The sequence below is a fragment of the Girardinichthys multiradiatus genome, chromosome 23 (assembly GCF_021462225.1).
Source record: "Girardinichthys multiradiatus isolate DD_20200921_A chromosome 23, DD_fGirMul_XY1, whole genome shotgun sequence".
NCBI classification, from domain to species: Eukaryota; Metazoa; Chordata; class Actinopteri; order Cyprinodontiformes; family Goodeidae; genus Girardinichthys; species Girardinichthys multiradiatus.
Window position 1 is genome coordinate 38,288,449 of NC_061815.1, and position 15,927 is coordinate 38,304,375.

At 39.6% G+C, this 15,927-nt stretch overlaps 2 protein-coding genes across 3 annotated transcripts; one reads left to right on the plus strand and one right to left on the minus strand.

Annotated features, from left to right (window-relative positions):
* The first annotated feature begins 1,558 nt into the window (after positions 1-1,558).
* LOC124860270 (ubiquitin-conjugating enzyme E2 A) lies at positions 1,559-6,331 on the plus strand. The gene is made up of 6 exons (XM_047353421.1): positions 1,559-1,743; positions 3,287-3,367; positions 4,642-4,667; positions 4,886-4,975; positions 5,080-5,168; positions 5,288-6,331. Exons 1-6 carry the CDS (start codon positions 1,700-1,702, stop codon positions 5,414-5,416), a joined length of 459 nt encoding a protein of 152 aa, XP_047209377.1. The 5' UTR covers positions 1,559-1,699; the 3' UTR covers positions 5,417-6,331.
* A 702-nt stretch (positions 6,332-7,033) lies between these two features.
* nkrf (NFKB repressing factor) lies at positions 7,034-13,621 on the minus strand. 2 transcript variants are annotated; one of them, XM_047353420.1, is made up of 3 exons: positions 13,481-13,621; positions 12,782-12,909; positions 7,034-11,470 (listed from the first exon to the last, which is right to left on the minus strand). In XM_047353420.1, the coding sequence occupies exons 2-3, from the start codon at positions 12,873-12,875 to the stop codon at positions 9,237-9,239; spliced, it is 2,328 nt and encodes a 775-aa protein (XP_047209376.1). In that variant the 5' UTR covers positions 12,876-12,909; positions 13,481-13,621; the 3' UTR covers positions 7,034-9,236. The 2 variants fall into 2 exon arrangements, with proteins under 2 accessions (XP_047209376.1, XP_047209375.1); XM_047353419.1 differs by having other exon boundaries at positions 12,782-12,915.
* Positions 13,622-15,927: the final 2,306 nt, after the last annotated feature.

Genomic DNA, 15,927 nt, shown 5'->3' on the forward strand with positions numbered 1-15,927 from the left:
ACGTGACTCTGGCCTATTAGGTGGGGGCAAAAACGAAGCGTTTTCCTATTAAGAAAAACAAAACAAAACAAATTCCTGAAAAGAATGCGGGAATTGATTATTGTTCAACCAATGTTGAGCGTTTTAATCATAATACAAAATGCTATGTTTGATGCAAAACCAACACTGCTCATTACCAAAATAACACTATTACCACAGTAAAGCACAGTGGCGGCAGCATCATGGACAGTTTTTCTTCAGCTGGAACTGGAACCTTAGTCAATGTCAAGGGAATTGTGAACAGTTGTTAATACTAGTCAATGCTGGAACAAAAAATTCAGGATTCTCCTAGAAAGCTGAAGATGAACTTATCTTTCAGCACCACCAGAACCCACCCAGAGCCTACAGCTGAAAGACAATCTGAGGCAATCTGAAGAGACATGCCCTCTTGTCTGACAGATTTGCATCATTTTTGCACATGGGAATGGGCAAATTTTACCATGTTTTGTATGTTTACTCCCTGTTTGTGTAAACAATATATATACAAACTATATATATAATGGGATACATAATAATATTGTATGTATTTACTTTTAATTTTTACATGAATTTTAAAGTGATATCATTTGATGCATTAACACTGTGATTTTAAAAAAAACATTATCGTCTGAAATACAACATTACAGATTTCACATCCAGCCCTAAAATAATATTTTGTGACAAAACAAAATAGCTCAAATAAATTTCGTTTTATTATTGTAATTATTTCTGAATTAGCTGTGGTGTTTTCTGAAAAAAAAAACCTAGTGAGCAAAGTGTACCGGAGTCATTTTCCTTGTTTGTATGTACGAACTTGGCAATAAAGCTGATTCTGAATCTGTTTTATGTAGTTGTAGAAATAAAATAAGGTATGTTTATGCGCATTTTATGCCTTATTTTGCAAATATTGTTCGTTTTCGTCTTGATTATCATCCATATAAATGGTTAAAATAAACTTTCTTTCTTTCATTTTTAAACCAATTTAAACGTAAACTTCATACTTTTTAATATAAAAAAAAAACTAATTTCTAAGCCACTCACAATATGGCGGATACGCGTTGACGTATCGTCTATGGGGGCATACCTTCCGATACACGGGACCTAGCACCACCTTGTGGTTTTTCACTGGTACTAAATGTCAAAACTAGAGGCGCTTTTCTGGTAGAACACTTTGAATAGGCTTAGAATAAACTGTCAGTTCGAAAAGATAAAACAAATACTAACAAATACAAATGAGGATGAGTACAACGACGAAGTCAAAAGGTTACCGAATGCTTTTTTGCTTCCCCAAAACGTAACATGGTAGCAAACATATGACGTAATTTATGTGGAGCGATTCAAGTGACTAGATAGGGTTCTTAAGCTAATTTCAAAATACTTTAGTTGAACTAATAAAACGTTTAATTTAGTTTACACGAGAAATTTTGTTATTTGGTTTACCTAGCTGTTGTTGTGATTTTGTTGCCTTACAATCCTCAAATTTGTACATAATCAAAAGCAGTCTCCCCTCTGTTGTGTAGATGGTATCGCCTCAGACGAGAGGCAGCCAAGTATTTGTCAAACTAGTAGCGATCGTTGGCTGGTCAGCTAGGAGTTGAGGAAATATAATACCGTAGGACATCTTAATATCTTTCGAGCCTTGTGCTTGTTTGTTCGGGCTTTAGTTTTTCGCGTTAGCAGGATGTCAACTCCAGCACGACGACGTTTAATGAGAGACTTTAAACGGTAAGTTAAAGCAAAACAAGAAAAGTAGCTAACATTAGCATTCTGAAGCTAGTTGTATAGCATTAGCTCAAGTGACAAGTACCACGGAGACCACAACATTTTCAGACAGATCGGCGAAGGCAAGCTTATTGTGAACGAAAGTTATATTATAGTTATTATTACTTGTTAGTGATTACAGTTTAATTTAAAAGGAACTGGTTTGTTACGTCCACCAACAGGTCCGCTTTTACCGGCGTAAGCAAACCGGACGGTTGTTGTAACGTCAAGGTTGTGTAATGCGAGATCAGTGGTCCCTTTGGAAGGTGTGTGAACCATGGTTCTATTTATTTTGTGAAAGTATAGCTTTTCTAAGTATATATGATACCTGGATATGGAATAGATCCGCGGATGTAGTTCAAGTCAGTGGCCAGATGGCCCTTGAGCTAGAGGAAAGCTTTGGGTAGAGAGTCCTAATACCTCTATCACATCCCCGGGCCATGATAGATCATCGCTTAAGATTGAGGATCAGCAACCATCTGCCATGTAGAGACTGAACACCTGGACACATTAAGCACATCTATCTGCGGCACATAGTTAATTTACATATGTTCCAGTTAGACACCACTAAGGGCCACAGATCTAAGTATCTAATCCAGTTTGGCCCAAAGTGGAAATCTGTCTTTTTATGTTGTTCTTTTACAACGCGATCAAATGGTTTAATTTAAGTCCCCGACTTTACAATGAAACCTGTTGAAGGTTGAGACCCCAAATCACAAAAATACATTTATTTCCAATAAATAAATTGGAGATCAACATGAAATGTTCAACGAACTAACTAGTGGTCAGAATAAATATCAGCTAGTGGACTAGTATTGTAGTCCAAGTGTCATGGATTCCTGCTGCAGTAGATGTGCACAACTGACCTGGATAATAGTGCCCAAGATGCTAAAACTCAAAAGAGTGCTGGATGCACAGATGAGAAACGAAGGTGGGAGGAAGATGTGGATTTATCACATGATATCAAATATATCAAATCAGTGACTTTTTAGTATACAGGTACTTCATACTTTCAACGGACAACGTATTTGGTTGATTTAATATATTCTGCTCATCATGAGGTGTTGGACTAAAACTTAAACAACAAACTCAGGTTTTGTTGTTAACAGACGGTGGATATTGATATTCTAGGTAACTCCAACCTGGAATAGGAAGTTAAACAAATGGTTTTAAATGAATTTCTTTGGCAGTAGTGTAATTACAAATCAAATGGTTTGAGCTGAAACAGCAGCTGCAGACTCACGGGTAGTAACATACTTAATAAAAGTATAGTTTAGTTTTAGTGTTTTTACTTTTTTTTTTAAGTAGTGCTTTGCCATGTCTCCACAATAGCAAGTCTAGGCTGTTAAGAATACATTTTCCAACATATTTTATGCGTATTAGAAGCTTCACTTTGATTTAATATTCATACCAACATGTCGGTTGGGCTTTCAAGGAAACCTAATGCAGTAGCGATTGCTTTATTTTCCATATAAAGATATTCTGATGTCATTGTGTTTGTATTCAGGCTGCAGGAGGATCCTCCAGCTGGAGTCAGTGGAGCCCCCTCAGAAAACAATATCATGGTTTGGAACGCAGTCATTTTCGGGTAAGTTTATAAAAAGCAGAGATGCACCAATCAATCGGTCAGTTATCCGTTGAACGACCCTAATCAGTACACAGGAGGCCACACTGAAAACCCATGTTTGTTTCCTGTTAAAAAAACATCAAAATAAAGAACTCAACATTTTTGGCTTTTAGACACATCAACCATGTACATTGGTGTGCTTAATTGAGTTTATTAAAAGAAAGTCAGATTAGGGTTATGTGATATGCTTCGATGCAAATATGGGGAAAATTTAGCAGTCTTATTTCTTGTTGAATTTAAAGCAACCACCTAGGTACACGGGCCAGAACAAGATTCTCACTGTGTGATAAACTTAGAGCGAGCCTATAATAGGAATGAATTTATAGAAATGTGTTTAAATCATTTACTTGTTACTTTAAAACAGAACAGCTGTTATTAGTCCAGCTGCGAAATTACCTATAAAATACTGAATATTACAGTGATAATACACTGGTTTAAATACAAAGACTTCAGCAAAACATTCGAATACACACTTACTAACGATCTTTTATATAGGGGGTTAATTGGTCAGGCTCTCTGCTCCAGTAGCCAGCCTACCAGACATGCTGCTTGTAGCTTGCCAACTTCAGTTTTAAAGGAGCGTTAACTTAATAAGTGGTGGATTGGCTGGATTTTCCTTCTTGCAGGTACATTTGTCTTTCGACAACCTGGCCAGCAGTGCGCAATAACATGCAGGGAAGTGAGGCAGCTCTACAAAGCTCTATACAGCATACAGCAAGAAAGGAACTTGGGTCACTTCAGTACTTTTTTCTGGCACCATATGATTACTATAACTGGCCCCTGCCTAGTATCTCTATCAAATAACTCGCAGCACATTTTTACTTCGATTTATTTATAAAATGGTTGTTAACAGAATAACAAGAAGCAAAGGCAGCTTTAGCTACGGTATTAAGAGAGTCATCGGTTGCTAGCGTTCAACCTGAGAAGTTATTTAAGGGGATTTAAAAACTTTTTGAGGTTTTGTTTCTACAAGGATAACGAGTCACAAACTGAAAGCATTCACGACACTTTGCCAATCTCTATCAAGCATGCTATTGAACTTTGTTCCTTACACCCAGCGTTTCCATGTTGGTGTGAAACTTATTTATATAACAGTATATGATGTAATAGATGTTATTCGTGTAATGTTGGGGGAAAACACATTTTATTGCTGTCATATATTAACCTTTCGATAGATGTAGAGTTAGCCAGACATTCGCCAAATGGTTACTAACCTATTTGGTCTCTTTTTGTAGGCCAGAGGGAACACCTTTTGAAGATGGTATGTACTTTTTATTAATTTAGCTTCTTATAAAATTAAAGAATACTTAATGATTCCCTTCTTATTGTTTTATGGGGTTTTGTGTTTATTGTGTCTGCCTGTAAGCAGAAATAAGACATGAAGGGCCGTGTCAGACTCTTTTACATAACTAGTTTACTGTGTTGAATTCCATTTTGGTCATGAATTTCAGTTTATAATTTGCAATTTCTTACTTTCAGGGACTTTCAAACTTACCATTGAATTTACAGAGGAATATCCAAATAAACCTCCAACAGTGAGATTTGTCTCCAAAATGTTTCACCCTAACGGTACGTTAAAGTTATCCTAATTACTTCTAGAAATAAAAACAGGTTTTCTTCAATCTCAGATAAACTTCCCTGAAAGCCTTATGTACTTAATGCTTTTGTTGCAGTGTATGCAGATGGTAGCATATGCTTAGATATACTTCAGAATCGCTGGAGTCCAACCTATGATGTTTCTTCAATCTTAACTTCAATACAGGTAATACAACTTTATATAAATAAATGCTTAAAAAGCCTATGTGAAACCTTTAATAGCCACTTAACTAACCAATTAAGTATATAATGCTAACCAGCTGATGCTCTCTGTTGAATATTTAGTCTTTACTGGACGAGCCAAACCCAAACAGTCCAGCCAACAGCCAAGCAGCCCAGCTTTACCAGGAAAACAAGCGGGAGTATGAGAAGAGAGTTTCTGCTATTGTTGAACAGAGTTGGCGTGACTGTTGACACCGAGTCGCTGGCGAATGAACAGTGTGCACCACAGAATCAAGAAACCACCAATCAAGAAGACATCAGAGACGGAGATCTGACGCACCTTTAAGATCCTTCAGTATATTTTGTCCCCTTACTGTTTTTAAGTTTTGTATGCTGTAGTGTCGTGGCATTCATTGCTGCCGAATGTTGTTTGACAGGAGCAGAGTTAAAAGTTAATGTACCTTGTTATTTCTGGGTTACTTGCTAAATGCCTTTTTTCTTTTTCGATATTTGATAGGCAGTCTCCTAATTTCCACATCTCTTCTTGGTAATTTATACTTTAGGTAAACAGACTGGACGATATGGGAGGCTGTGTGGTTTGGTTTGTAAATACTGCCAGTTTATATTTACAGAAAATAAAGCAGTTCATTTTCAGTTGTCCCACAACAAAATAAATCTCCCCTCTTTTCTTGGTCTGCACCATGAAGCCTTGGATGGATAAATAATTTACCAACATCAGTCTCTGTTAAAACTCAACAGATACCTTTTGGGGTCGTTTTTATTTTATATTTCCTGTACAGCCATGCCTTTTTGATTATAAAACCTGAGAGATATTGGTAAATATCTATGCCCCTCTCCCTCCCCAGAAATGTGGAATTTTAGCATCCGTGTTGTGCACTTAATGTTTTTACATTTTCATAATGCTAACGTTTGACCCATTTAGACCCGCAACATATATGGGTTTATCTTTTACCTTATTTGGAGGGTGCATTACTTTTTTATGGGTTAAAAGCTGTGTGGAAACACTTTTGCTATTTTACAATCTGTGAACTATCATATCTGATTACACTTCGACAAACAGTGGCTTTTCAGATTATACACCCTTGCACTGGTAACCCATGTAACAAACTGGACATTATCTTGTAAATAAAATAAATATGCAATGTATTTCTTGATGGCTTTTTATATCACAGTACGTAAATATAAGTGTATGATTAAGTGTTGCAGTGAATGAAAACCACAAACTCAGTTTCTCAGAAAATGTGAATCATACACAAGTCTCAAAATATTTTTAATACAGACATGTCAGAGCTTTCATGGTCTTGGGGATGGTGGTTGACAGCTGGAAAAAACTGGTCAGAGGGATGTATCCAGTCAGATAATTGGAAAGTTTGGTGGAAGGAAAAAGTGTGGTAGGAACAAGTGCATAAGCATCAGAGACAACAGCAGCGTTGATAAGGATTGTGAAGCAAAGCAACCACACAGACATCCAGGATCTGGGCTACAACTGTTTCATTCCTTGTGTTAATTCATCTTACAAAGCTCCTGCAGTCAGGAGGAACAGAATACCAGTTCTGAATGTCGTTTTAATGATTTTAAAAAGCTCACATGACCAGTGGAAGATGTGAGACACTGGGCCTAACAGTTGCAATAATTCATGCAAAAGGAGCAACGTCCTAAGTGTTGAGTGCTTACACTATACAGGTCATGGACATACTTTTTTATAGGCTGGGATTTCTGCATTAATACTTCAAAAATGGATTTTATGCAACCTAATTTTCCAAGAAACTGGGTTGGTTTTCATTAGCTGTAAGCCATATATTAACTAAATGATGGATTACTGAAATAAATGAACTGAATGAATTTTTCTAATTTATGTAAACGCACATGTTTATTTGAACAAAGGTCAGCTTGATGATTATTTTCCATTTATTTAGTACTTACAGCTGTGAAAACAAGCAGACAGGTCAAATGTACTCATACAAACAACCATCATACCATTAAGACCACAGACTCAACATAATATTTGGGATCACTGATCTGGCAGAGAATGATCTCCTGTAACGGACACAAAAGCAAATACCACATTCCAGAAAACAGATGCATTACCACAGTAAGGCTGGTATGAAGTAGCTACAGTTAGATTTTAATGCCGCTTTAATCCAAGTCTTGCATGAGTGAACTGTCTACAGTGTTTTCAAACAAAGAAAAGCTGCATTTTCTGCCGGGTTGATCAAACAGTCAGGCAGTAATGTTCAAAAAGCTGTTTTTGGATTGAAAATAACTAAACAAGATCCCACAGAGCACTGACGAGCTCAGATGTAGAAAGACTGCAGTCTTCTGCAAATGAAGGAATGTAAAAACCGTTAGTCATACATGAAAACTTCTGTTTAATGAAGGGTGTTGCAAACTTGTCTCACCCATGTATGAACGGCTGGTACACGCTGGCCCAAATCAGACTGGGTAGTAACATTAGTCCTGGCTGACCCAATCTCATCTGGACAGTACTTAATACAGGTGTGAACATGGTCGGAACGGTTTAGGGATGGTTCCCCTCAGTGAAAGGACAGAGCTGTCGGTGAAAAACAGTAAAATGAGTTCACTCACAGCCTCATCCACTCACTCATTTGGGCCATTTAATTATTTTTTTATTATATTTTTTTATACGGTGGACAGAAAAAAAAAAAAAAAATACAACTTTAGTGATTTTGACGATGATCAGGTGCACAAGTTTAAATGTAATTAAATATTCAGGCTTAAGTATATACACACATTCTTTTATATTTGGTTAGTTGTCCCTAAAGTTCCAGAGAAAGCACACTTTGTGTAGTAATCAGTCTCCTGGCATAATGTTGGCTGGATATCTGACCAACCTTCTTATCAGAAACGTTGGGAGTGTTTCCTGGTATCGACCCGGCTTTTAGGCATAGTCCATTAATTCTTAATAGGTCTGAGGTCGGGGCCATTCCAGAACCTTTATGTTAGCTTGCTTTGTCCAATATAAAACCAGGGTCAACCATCTAGCAGTTTATCTGAAGTGAAGTTGAAGAGCTTTGTCTCTCCATTCACGCTGCGCAATACACCAGCACCACTGGCAGCAAAACAATCCCTTAGCATGATGCAGCCTCCACCATGCTTCACAGTTGATATTGTTCTTGGGTCTCAAAGCATCACCTCGACTCTTAAACATTATCTTTGTGACCAGATGGTTCAAATTTTAGTCTTTACTGACCAGAAAACCTTTCCTCCAGAAAACATTTGGCTCGTCTATCTGGGCAGCTACAAATTTAACCTGAAAGTTAAAAGGTGGTTCTTCCCTGGTCACCAACCGCTTGGTGAAACTGATTTTTAGTTTATGATAGGTCTAAACCTTAGTAGTGTTTTTGGGGTTTTTTTTGGTTGTTTTCTAAACCTCCTAACAAATTACATTTCGTCGGAGGTGGAAACTTTGGGTCAGATGGTTGGAACCAGGACACAATAAAGTGTTCGTACAAGAGAATCATCCAAAGCACACCCCAAAAGCAGTTTGGAATGGATAAAGCAAGTTAGCATCAAGCTTGTGGGATAGCCAAGAGCTCAACCCTATTAACAATTTGTGGAGGGATGAACTCCACCAATTCTGCCAAGAGTTGTCAATTATCCCAGCATACTTATAAATTGGAACCTACATGCATAATTCTGAGGTGTTGAGAGAAAATCCACCTTAATTCAAACTTGTGCACCCAAATCTTGTTTTCAAAAAGTCTCTTATGCTGTTCAGCGTATTATTATTGATCCCTGGAAAACGAAAGGCTCAAATACACCATTAAAATCGCAAAATTAAAACCAAATGAATGGCTGTGACAAGTGCATGTAAAGGTCTGGTTCAAACTGTATTTAGAGGATTTCAGCTGACAGCTCAGTGTGGCTACATGTTTTTCTGCATGTGAAGCTGGATTCTAATACCAGATATAAATGCAATGCAGTAGTTTCCCAGCCAGGACGCATGTTACTGCCATGTCAAGACCAGGCCTTGGTATGATATCCTTTGAAGTCCAACTTTAAGGAAATTTGCAATTTAATTTCATGAAGTTTAATGAGATGCCTGCGGCTTGACGAGCTCATATCGCCCCACCTGCCCTTCCTGTAAAAGCTGACCAATCAGCTGGTCTCTGTGTACCTTTCGACTGACAACGAGAAACCGGTCCCATCCCTGTCCGTAGGACTTGCTTCGGAGGCCATATTTGTGGGATATCTGGTGAACCTGCTTGCGCTCGTCATTGGTGAGTTCGTTGGAGAACCGAAGGTCGTCCGTTCTGTCTGAACTGGCGTAGTTACGAATGATGCCCTCAATATCACGCTTGCTGAGCTGGTTCCCCATTTTATCCATTTCCATGCCCAGACCTTCCCTGGAGAACTGCTCCTTAACTCGAATAGGTTCTGCGATGCCATCCCCGTCCCGGCCAAGACCGCCTCCTTTCCAGCCCATCTTACGGAGCAGCTGGTTTCCAATATTGTCCTCCTTGATCTCCTGTTTTAAGGCCTCCTCGTCTGAGCGAGCCAGGATCTGAGAACGGGATATAGCGTCGTGTCCCTCCTTCCTCAAGTTGGATTTGACCACAGCTTGAGTCTGTCTTAATGAGGCTAAAGCCTCCTTTGCTGCAATGTGCTTCACTAACTTCTTTGGCCCGATTCCTGCTGCAACATACTGGCCTTCAAGGTAAACTTCACATTTCCATCGATGATCAGGCAAAACTGAGAATCGGTAGTCAGCAGTTACTTTGTTGAACTGAGCAGTGTCGTTAATAATGCAGATTGCATTATCAGAGTTCTCCAAGATTACTAGCTCACTCAGTTGCTTCTTTCTGACACCAACACCCTGCGGCCCAAAAGAACCACCAGACTCTGACTGTTGTCCAAAGCAGTCCCCAGAATTGGGCTGGTTATTTCCGCTGAAGTACTGCGATTCTTTCTGCCAGTGCTCTCGCTGTGCTTGATTTAGGCGAAGTTTTCTCACAGCCTCCTCAGCTGCTGCATGTTTCGAGCTTTTTTTTGTTCCAGTCGCCTGTGCTATGAGCTCGTCCTGCAGGAAAATACTGCACTGCCACAAATTGTTGGGTAGCTGAACAAACTCGTAATCGATCTTCATGCGATTGAACGCGTTAGAGTTGTTCAGGATGCAGATGGCATCGTGAGCATTGTCTATGACCAGAAACTCAGTCCAGTGTTTGTTTCGGTCGGGCTCGTGCTGGCCCTTAGGACTGGGTGTCAGTTTGTCTTCTGGGTTTCGGAGTGCAGGTAGGAATGCTGGGGTTGGGCTGTTCATCTGGCATACAACCATGTCACTGACTACCACCTGTCTGTATTTACGTTGCACAACACGGACCTCAACTGGTTTCAGACAGAGCTTCACAGCCTGTTCGGATGCCCGGTCCCTTGCTCCGTTTTTGCTGCCGGAGTATCCGGTTGCAAGATACACCCCCTGACATCTCAGTTCACAGGCGTACCCATCTGTTGGCACTTTCCTGTTCTTTGGGAGGTCAGCCTGGGGAATATCCTTCAGGTTGATGTAAATATACTCAGGGTTGGTCTTGCAGGCCTGGATGCTGCGGCTCAACATAAAATTATAGTTTGGTGAATCACTTCCTGTCATCAACAAAGGGTTCCTAAAGGCAACAGATAATGCATTGGCAACACTTCTGATCAGCCTTTGCTTTTCTTCTAACGTGGGGTGAGATGTTAAAAGAGGCTTCACAGTCTCTGACTGTGACACATTAGTACTGCTCGTGCTCGGACTGTTGTAGACTTTGCTGAACGGCCTGTCCTGATGGCCATACCCCAAACCCTGACGTCCTGAATCCCAGCTGCTAGTTCTGCTCCCTCCCCCGTATTCGTTATACCTCTGGGGCTTAGAATAAGATTCTAACCTATGAGAAGAGGAGTGGGCCTCGTACCTGGCTGTGTAGTCCTGCTGGGTTTTCGCCATGTAGTTTAAAGATGACCCACGGCCTCCATAACCCAGTCCACTTGTGCTACCCATGGAACTATTTCTGTCTCTGTGGGAACCCCAAAAGTCACTTGAGTATGATGGGACTCGGTCAAAAGCGGGCCTGAGAGAGCAGAAGCCCTGCAGCCGGCCGCTGTAGGAGGAGTGATGAGAGTCCCACTGTCTTCCACCCTGCAACTCAGTCTTCCTGTGCTCCTTATCGTTCTCCTTCTCATCCGTGCCAGTTCCGCCGCTGCTTCCACCGCTAACAAAGTGCACAGGCTCAAATCGAGGTCTGGATCCAAACTTTGTCACAGGCATCTTCCTCATGGGCTCATCTCCTGCAATTACAAGAGCTTGTTTTAGAAAAACAGATAAACTGTGTTATAATCTCCGTTGGTGAAAAACGTAAAGCTGTGAAGCCCTGTGTGAAAACGCTCTGCACTAAACAAGATGAAAAAGAAACACCAAGAAAGCTTAATTTTGAAGAAAGGAGCTGTAAACAATTACAGGATCAGATGTGCCCAATGACTGATTGAAAATAAAGATTCTCCAAGACAGGCAGCTGGAGGGGGCTCATGCAAGTGGAGACGCAACTAAAACAGAGGTACTACAAACGTTAACATAAAATGCAGAAAAAACTCTTGCTCCACTGAAAGGTCAAATATAGCGTAAAATAATCCATCTATTATTGATTTATACAACTCTGGAATACATTAAGAGATCACAGTTATTCTTTTCTGAAATCAGTATCCATTCCTGCTGAATTTTAACACAAGCAAACACCCTCATGCTTAGACAGGTACTGATTTAGGTCCTAAATCACCTTACTGTTGAATTCAACACTAATGTGAAAGACCAATCGAGAGCCTAACCAAAAGTATACAAGCTGCTATTTAAAAACCTCTTCTCAGGTCAAAACAATACTTTTGTTTTACTTATAACTTATTCTTTATGTATCTGAGGCCTGGAAGCACAGCATTTTCAGTTTATTTGTCAGTTGTTGCAAATGTAAATAGTTTCAACCAGGGCATTTGTTTCTTGTAGCAAAAGATGATAAAACAATGTAAACATATCAACCAACATTTCCAACATTTATTTACATTTTATTTGAAACATTGCAAGTGAAGAATTATTTACATCCTTCTTAATGATCACTGAAAGTCTCTTTATTGGCACTTCTAAAAACTGTTTTTTTGCTTCAAAAGGGCCAGATATTATTGCAATATTTTAAAGTTTTTATGAGCAGCAGTTTTCCAGGCTTTCTGGGGGTAAACGCAGAAGCGGAAGACAACGAACGAACAAATTTTTTTGTGATTAAACTATCTGGTTTTATTTTATCTCTTTAAAAAATTGGATGTATGCTGATAAATACTTTTGGGATGGTCTGTTATCCAAGCATTGGCTAATTTAAAAAAAGAAGTTAAATTTTAATAGTACTGTATTACAATAATCATTTTCAATAGAAGTCAACAGCACAAAAACTGTTAAAGGGGCATAGAGTGATGATATATAGTTTGAAAAGACAATACACAATGAAAAATTAAAAAAACTCAAACCTCCCCAAATTATATTTTTTATATCAACAAAGTAAAATAATGTGCAGGTATCCGGGAGACACACAAACGTATGCAAAATAACTGATAACTCACTGCCATCTGAAGAAGTGGGTCTCTTTTTAGTTTCAGAACCACCAGGACTTGGGTCAAAGGACGGCATTTCGCCAGTACGGGTCCCTTCTGCCATCACCAGCACGGTCCAAATCAGATCCAGGCCATACCTGTTACTAGGGCCAAAGTTCTAAATGAGACCTCGAAGCGTTTGAATACCATGAATGAATGATGGTCCACGCTGTCTTAGCATGAACATGCTGCAGGCAGCCCTAAAATGTATTCGGAAACACTGTCATATACGGCTTGATATCATAAAGCTTTTATATTAAAATCCGAAAAAGAAAACAGCTCGACTTTGTCGACATCGGGGTTTTACAGAGTGACGCAGTTCATGAATATTTCAGAAGTTGCCACGTTTAGGAGGCTAAATAACAATATAGACTATACATGAACACGTCCCTGAACCATTAATAAAGTAAATCTACCCTAAGATATGGACTTTGGTTCTATAATAGTCCTGTCATTTAGCCAAGCAGGAGACAATGTACGCGATATTAATGACAAAACCGGTTAGCATCCTGTGCTAGCATTGCTAAGCTAGCTTCCCTGACAACACACTGTAGCATTAGCCACCTAGCTCACTCTGCTCTGCAACAGCGACTCTATGAGTAAATCTGAAAGAAACATGTCAATTTTAGTCTCTATTGGAATCCACGGGAGGGTGTTTTAAACGACTACCTTAAAAGACAGCGCAAAGCCTTACAACTGTAGGCTTCAGCTACGCGTTTATCCAAGCAGGAAGCGTCAATTTTCTGGCCGCATCCTCAGGAAAATCATGGCGCCTGTCTGCACGGTGGCCCGGAAGGCTTTCCGCTGATCAGCCCGAAGCCTAAAAACAAATCCAACAAACTTACTCTCTAAATCCGCTAAAGAAAATGTCTACTGCTGAGACATAAATCATGAACTTAGATTATCTCACAAAATGAGTACACCCCCACATTTATGTAATTTATTATATCTTTTCATGTCCACACTGAAGATGTGACACATATACAAGGTTATGCAGTCAGTGTACAGCTTGTATAACAGTGTAAATTTGCAGCCCCCTCAAAATAACTCAACACACAGCCAGTAATGTCTAAACCATTCTGGGCTGGGTTCTTCAGGTGTCTTCCTGTTATAAAGCAGTTCTTTCTTACTACTGTCGCCACAGTCTTGGTTACAGCAGTTTAGGAATTGCAAAAGCAAACAAAGTGACTAAACTTAAGGCAATCATCAAGGCTGCCATAAATTGAAAACGTTTTTACAAATTGCTATTAAAAATGATCATCTGAATCTGACTATTGTTTTCAGGGGCTCCGGAAAGGGCAGAGAGGCCCCTAATACAATTAGAATAATGACAAAATAATATGCTGCACGGTGGCGCAGTTGGTAGCACTGTTGCCTTGCAGCAAGGTTCGATTCCTGGCCGGGGGTCTTTCTGCATGGGGTTTGCATGTTCTCCCTGTGCATGCGTGGGTTCTCACCGGGTACTCCGGCTTCCTCCCACAGTCCAAAGACATGCCTGTTAGGTTAATTGGTCTCTCTAAATTGCCCTTAGGTGTATGAATGAGTGTGTGCATGGTTGTTTGTGTGTTGCCCTGCGATGGACTGGCGACCTGTCCAGGGTGTACCCCGCCTCCCGCCCATAGACTGCTGGAGATAGGCACCAGCTCCCCCGCGACCCACTATGGAATAAGCGGTAGAAAATGACTGACTGACTGACAAAATAATATGACACTCTGATACTAAACTTACAATCACACATATATTTTATTTACAATGTATTGGTATGTTTAGTTATTTTGGAAACATTTCTCTGCACAAGCCCAAGTACCGTCAGAGGAAGGAGGTGAGCAGCTGTCTGTTGAATGAATCGATTATGATTAAAAAAAAACCCATTAATGAATAAAAAAATTGTTCTGAAATTAAAAAAGCCTATAGTCTGTATTTAATTCAGAACAATTTTAATGGTTTAAAAAGCAATTAAAATCAGCAATTACTGAAATATAATGTTTGGTCATTAGTTTGGGACTCTCATCCCTCTGCTTTGCAGTAGGAACAGAGGACATTGCTAGTGTGTGCAGTTTGTTTTTGATGGTGTTTATTTTAGATTTTATTTATTTCCCCTCAGATTATAATTTATATTGGATATTATATTGGATTCTTTATAACTAGATATACATTTGAAGTGTTTTCTCTTGTAAATCACATTGACATGACATTTGAATTGAATTCAATCTAATTAAAGTGACAGCCAATCAGCAATTCGGAAGTACAGTGGGTACGGAAAGTATTCAGACCCCTTTAAATCTATTACTGTTTGTTTCATATTATTTCTCATTAAAGTACACTCAGTATCCCATCTGGACAGAAAGAAATCAGGAAAGCAGAAATTTATGCAAATTTATTAAAAAAGAAAAACGGAAATATCACACGGTCATAAGTATTTAGACCCTTTGCTGTGACACTCATATTTAACTCACATGCTGTCCATTTCTTCTGATCCTTCTTGAGATGGTTCTACTCCTTCATTGGAGTCCAGCTGTGTTTAATCAAACTGATTGGACTTGATAAGGAAAGGCACACACCTGTCTATAGAAGAATTCACAGCACACAGTGCATCTCAGAGCAAATGAGAATCATGAGGTCAAAGGAACTGCCCAAGGAACTCAGAGACAGAATTGTGGGAAGGCACAGATTGGGCCAAGGTTACAAAATAATTTCTGCAGCACTTAGTGTTCCTAAGAGAACAGTGGCCTCCATAATCTTTAAATGGAAGAAGTTTGGGACGACCAGAACTCTTCCTAAACCTGGCGATCCAGCCAAACTGAGCGATCGTGGGAGAAGACCTTTGGTGAGAGAGGTAAAGAAGAACCCAAAGATCACTGTGGTTGAGCTGCGGTACGGAGATGGGAGAAAGTTCCACAAAGTCAGTTATTACTGCAGCCCTCCACCAGTCGGGGCTTTATGGCAGAGTGGCCCGATGGTAGCCTCTCCTCAGTGCAAGACATATGAAAGCCCGCATAGAGTTTGCTAAGAAACACATGAAAGACTCCCAGACTATGATAAATAAGATTCTCTGGTCCGATGAGACGAAGATTGAACTTTCTGGCGTTAATTCTAAGCGGTATGTGTGGAGAAAA

Bases quoted from the DNA above. Each gene is read 5' to 3' on its own strand.
- LOC124860270 (XM_047353421.1), top strand. From the start codon at position 1,700: ATGTCAACTCCAGCACGACGACGTTTAATGAGAGACTTTAAACG. The intron at 1,744-3,286 runs GTAAGTTAAAGC...GTTTGTATTCAG, and splicing joins TTAATGAGAGACTTTAAACG to GCTGCAGGAGGATCCTCCAG. The intron at 4,668-4,885 runs GTATGTACTTTT...TCTTACTTTCAG, and splicing joins GGGAACACCTTTTGAAGATG to GGACTTTCAAACTTACCATT.
- nkrf (XM_047353420.1), bottom strand. From the start codon at position 12,875: ATGGCAGAAGGGACCCGTACTGGCGAAATGCCGTCCTTTGACCCAAGT. The intron at 11,471-12,781 runs GTGAGTTATCAG...TTGTAATTGCAG, and splicing joins ACCCACTTCTTCAGATGGCA to GAGATGAGCCCATGAGGAAG.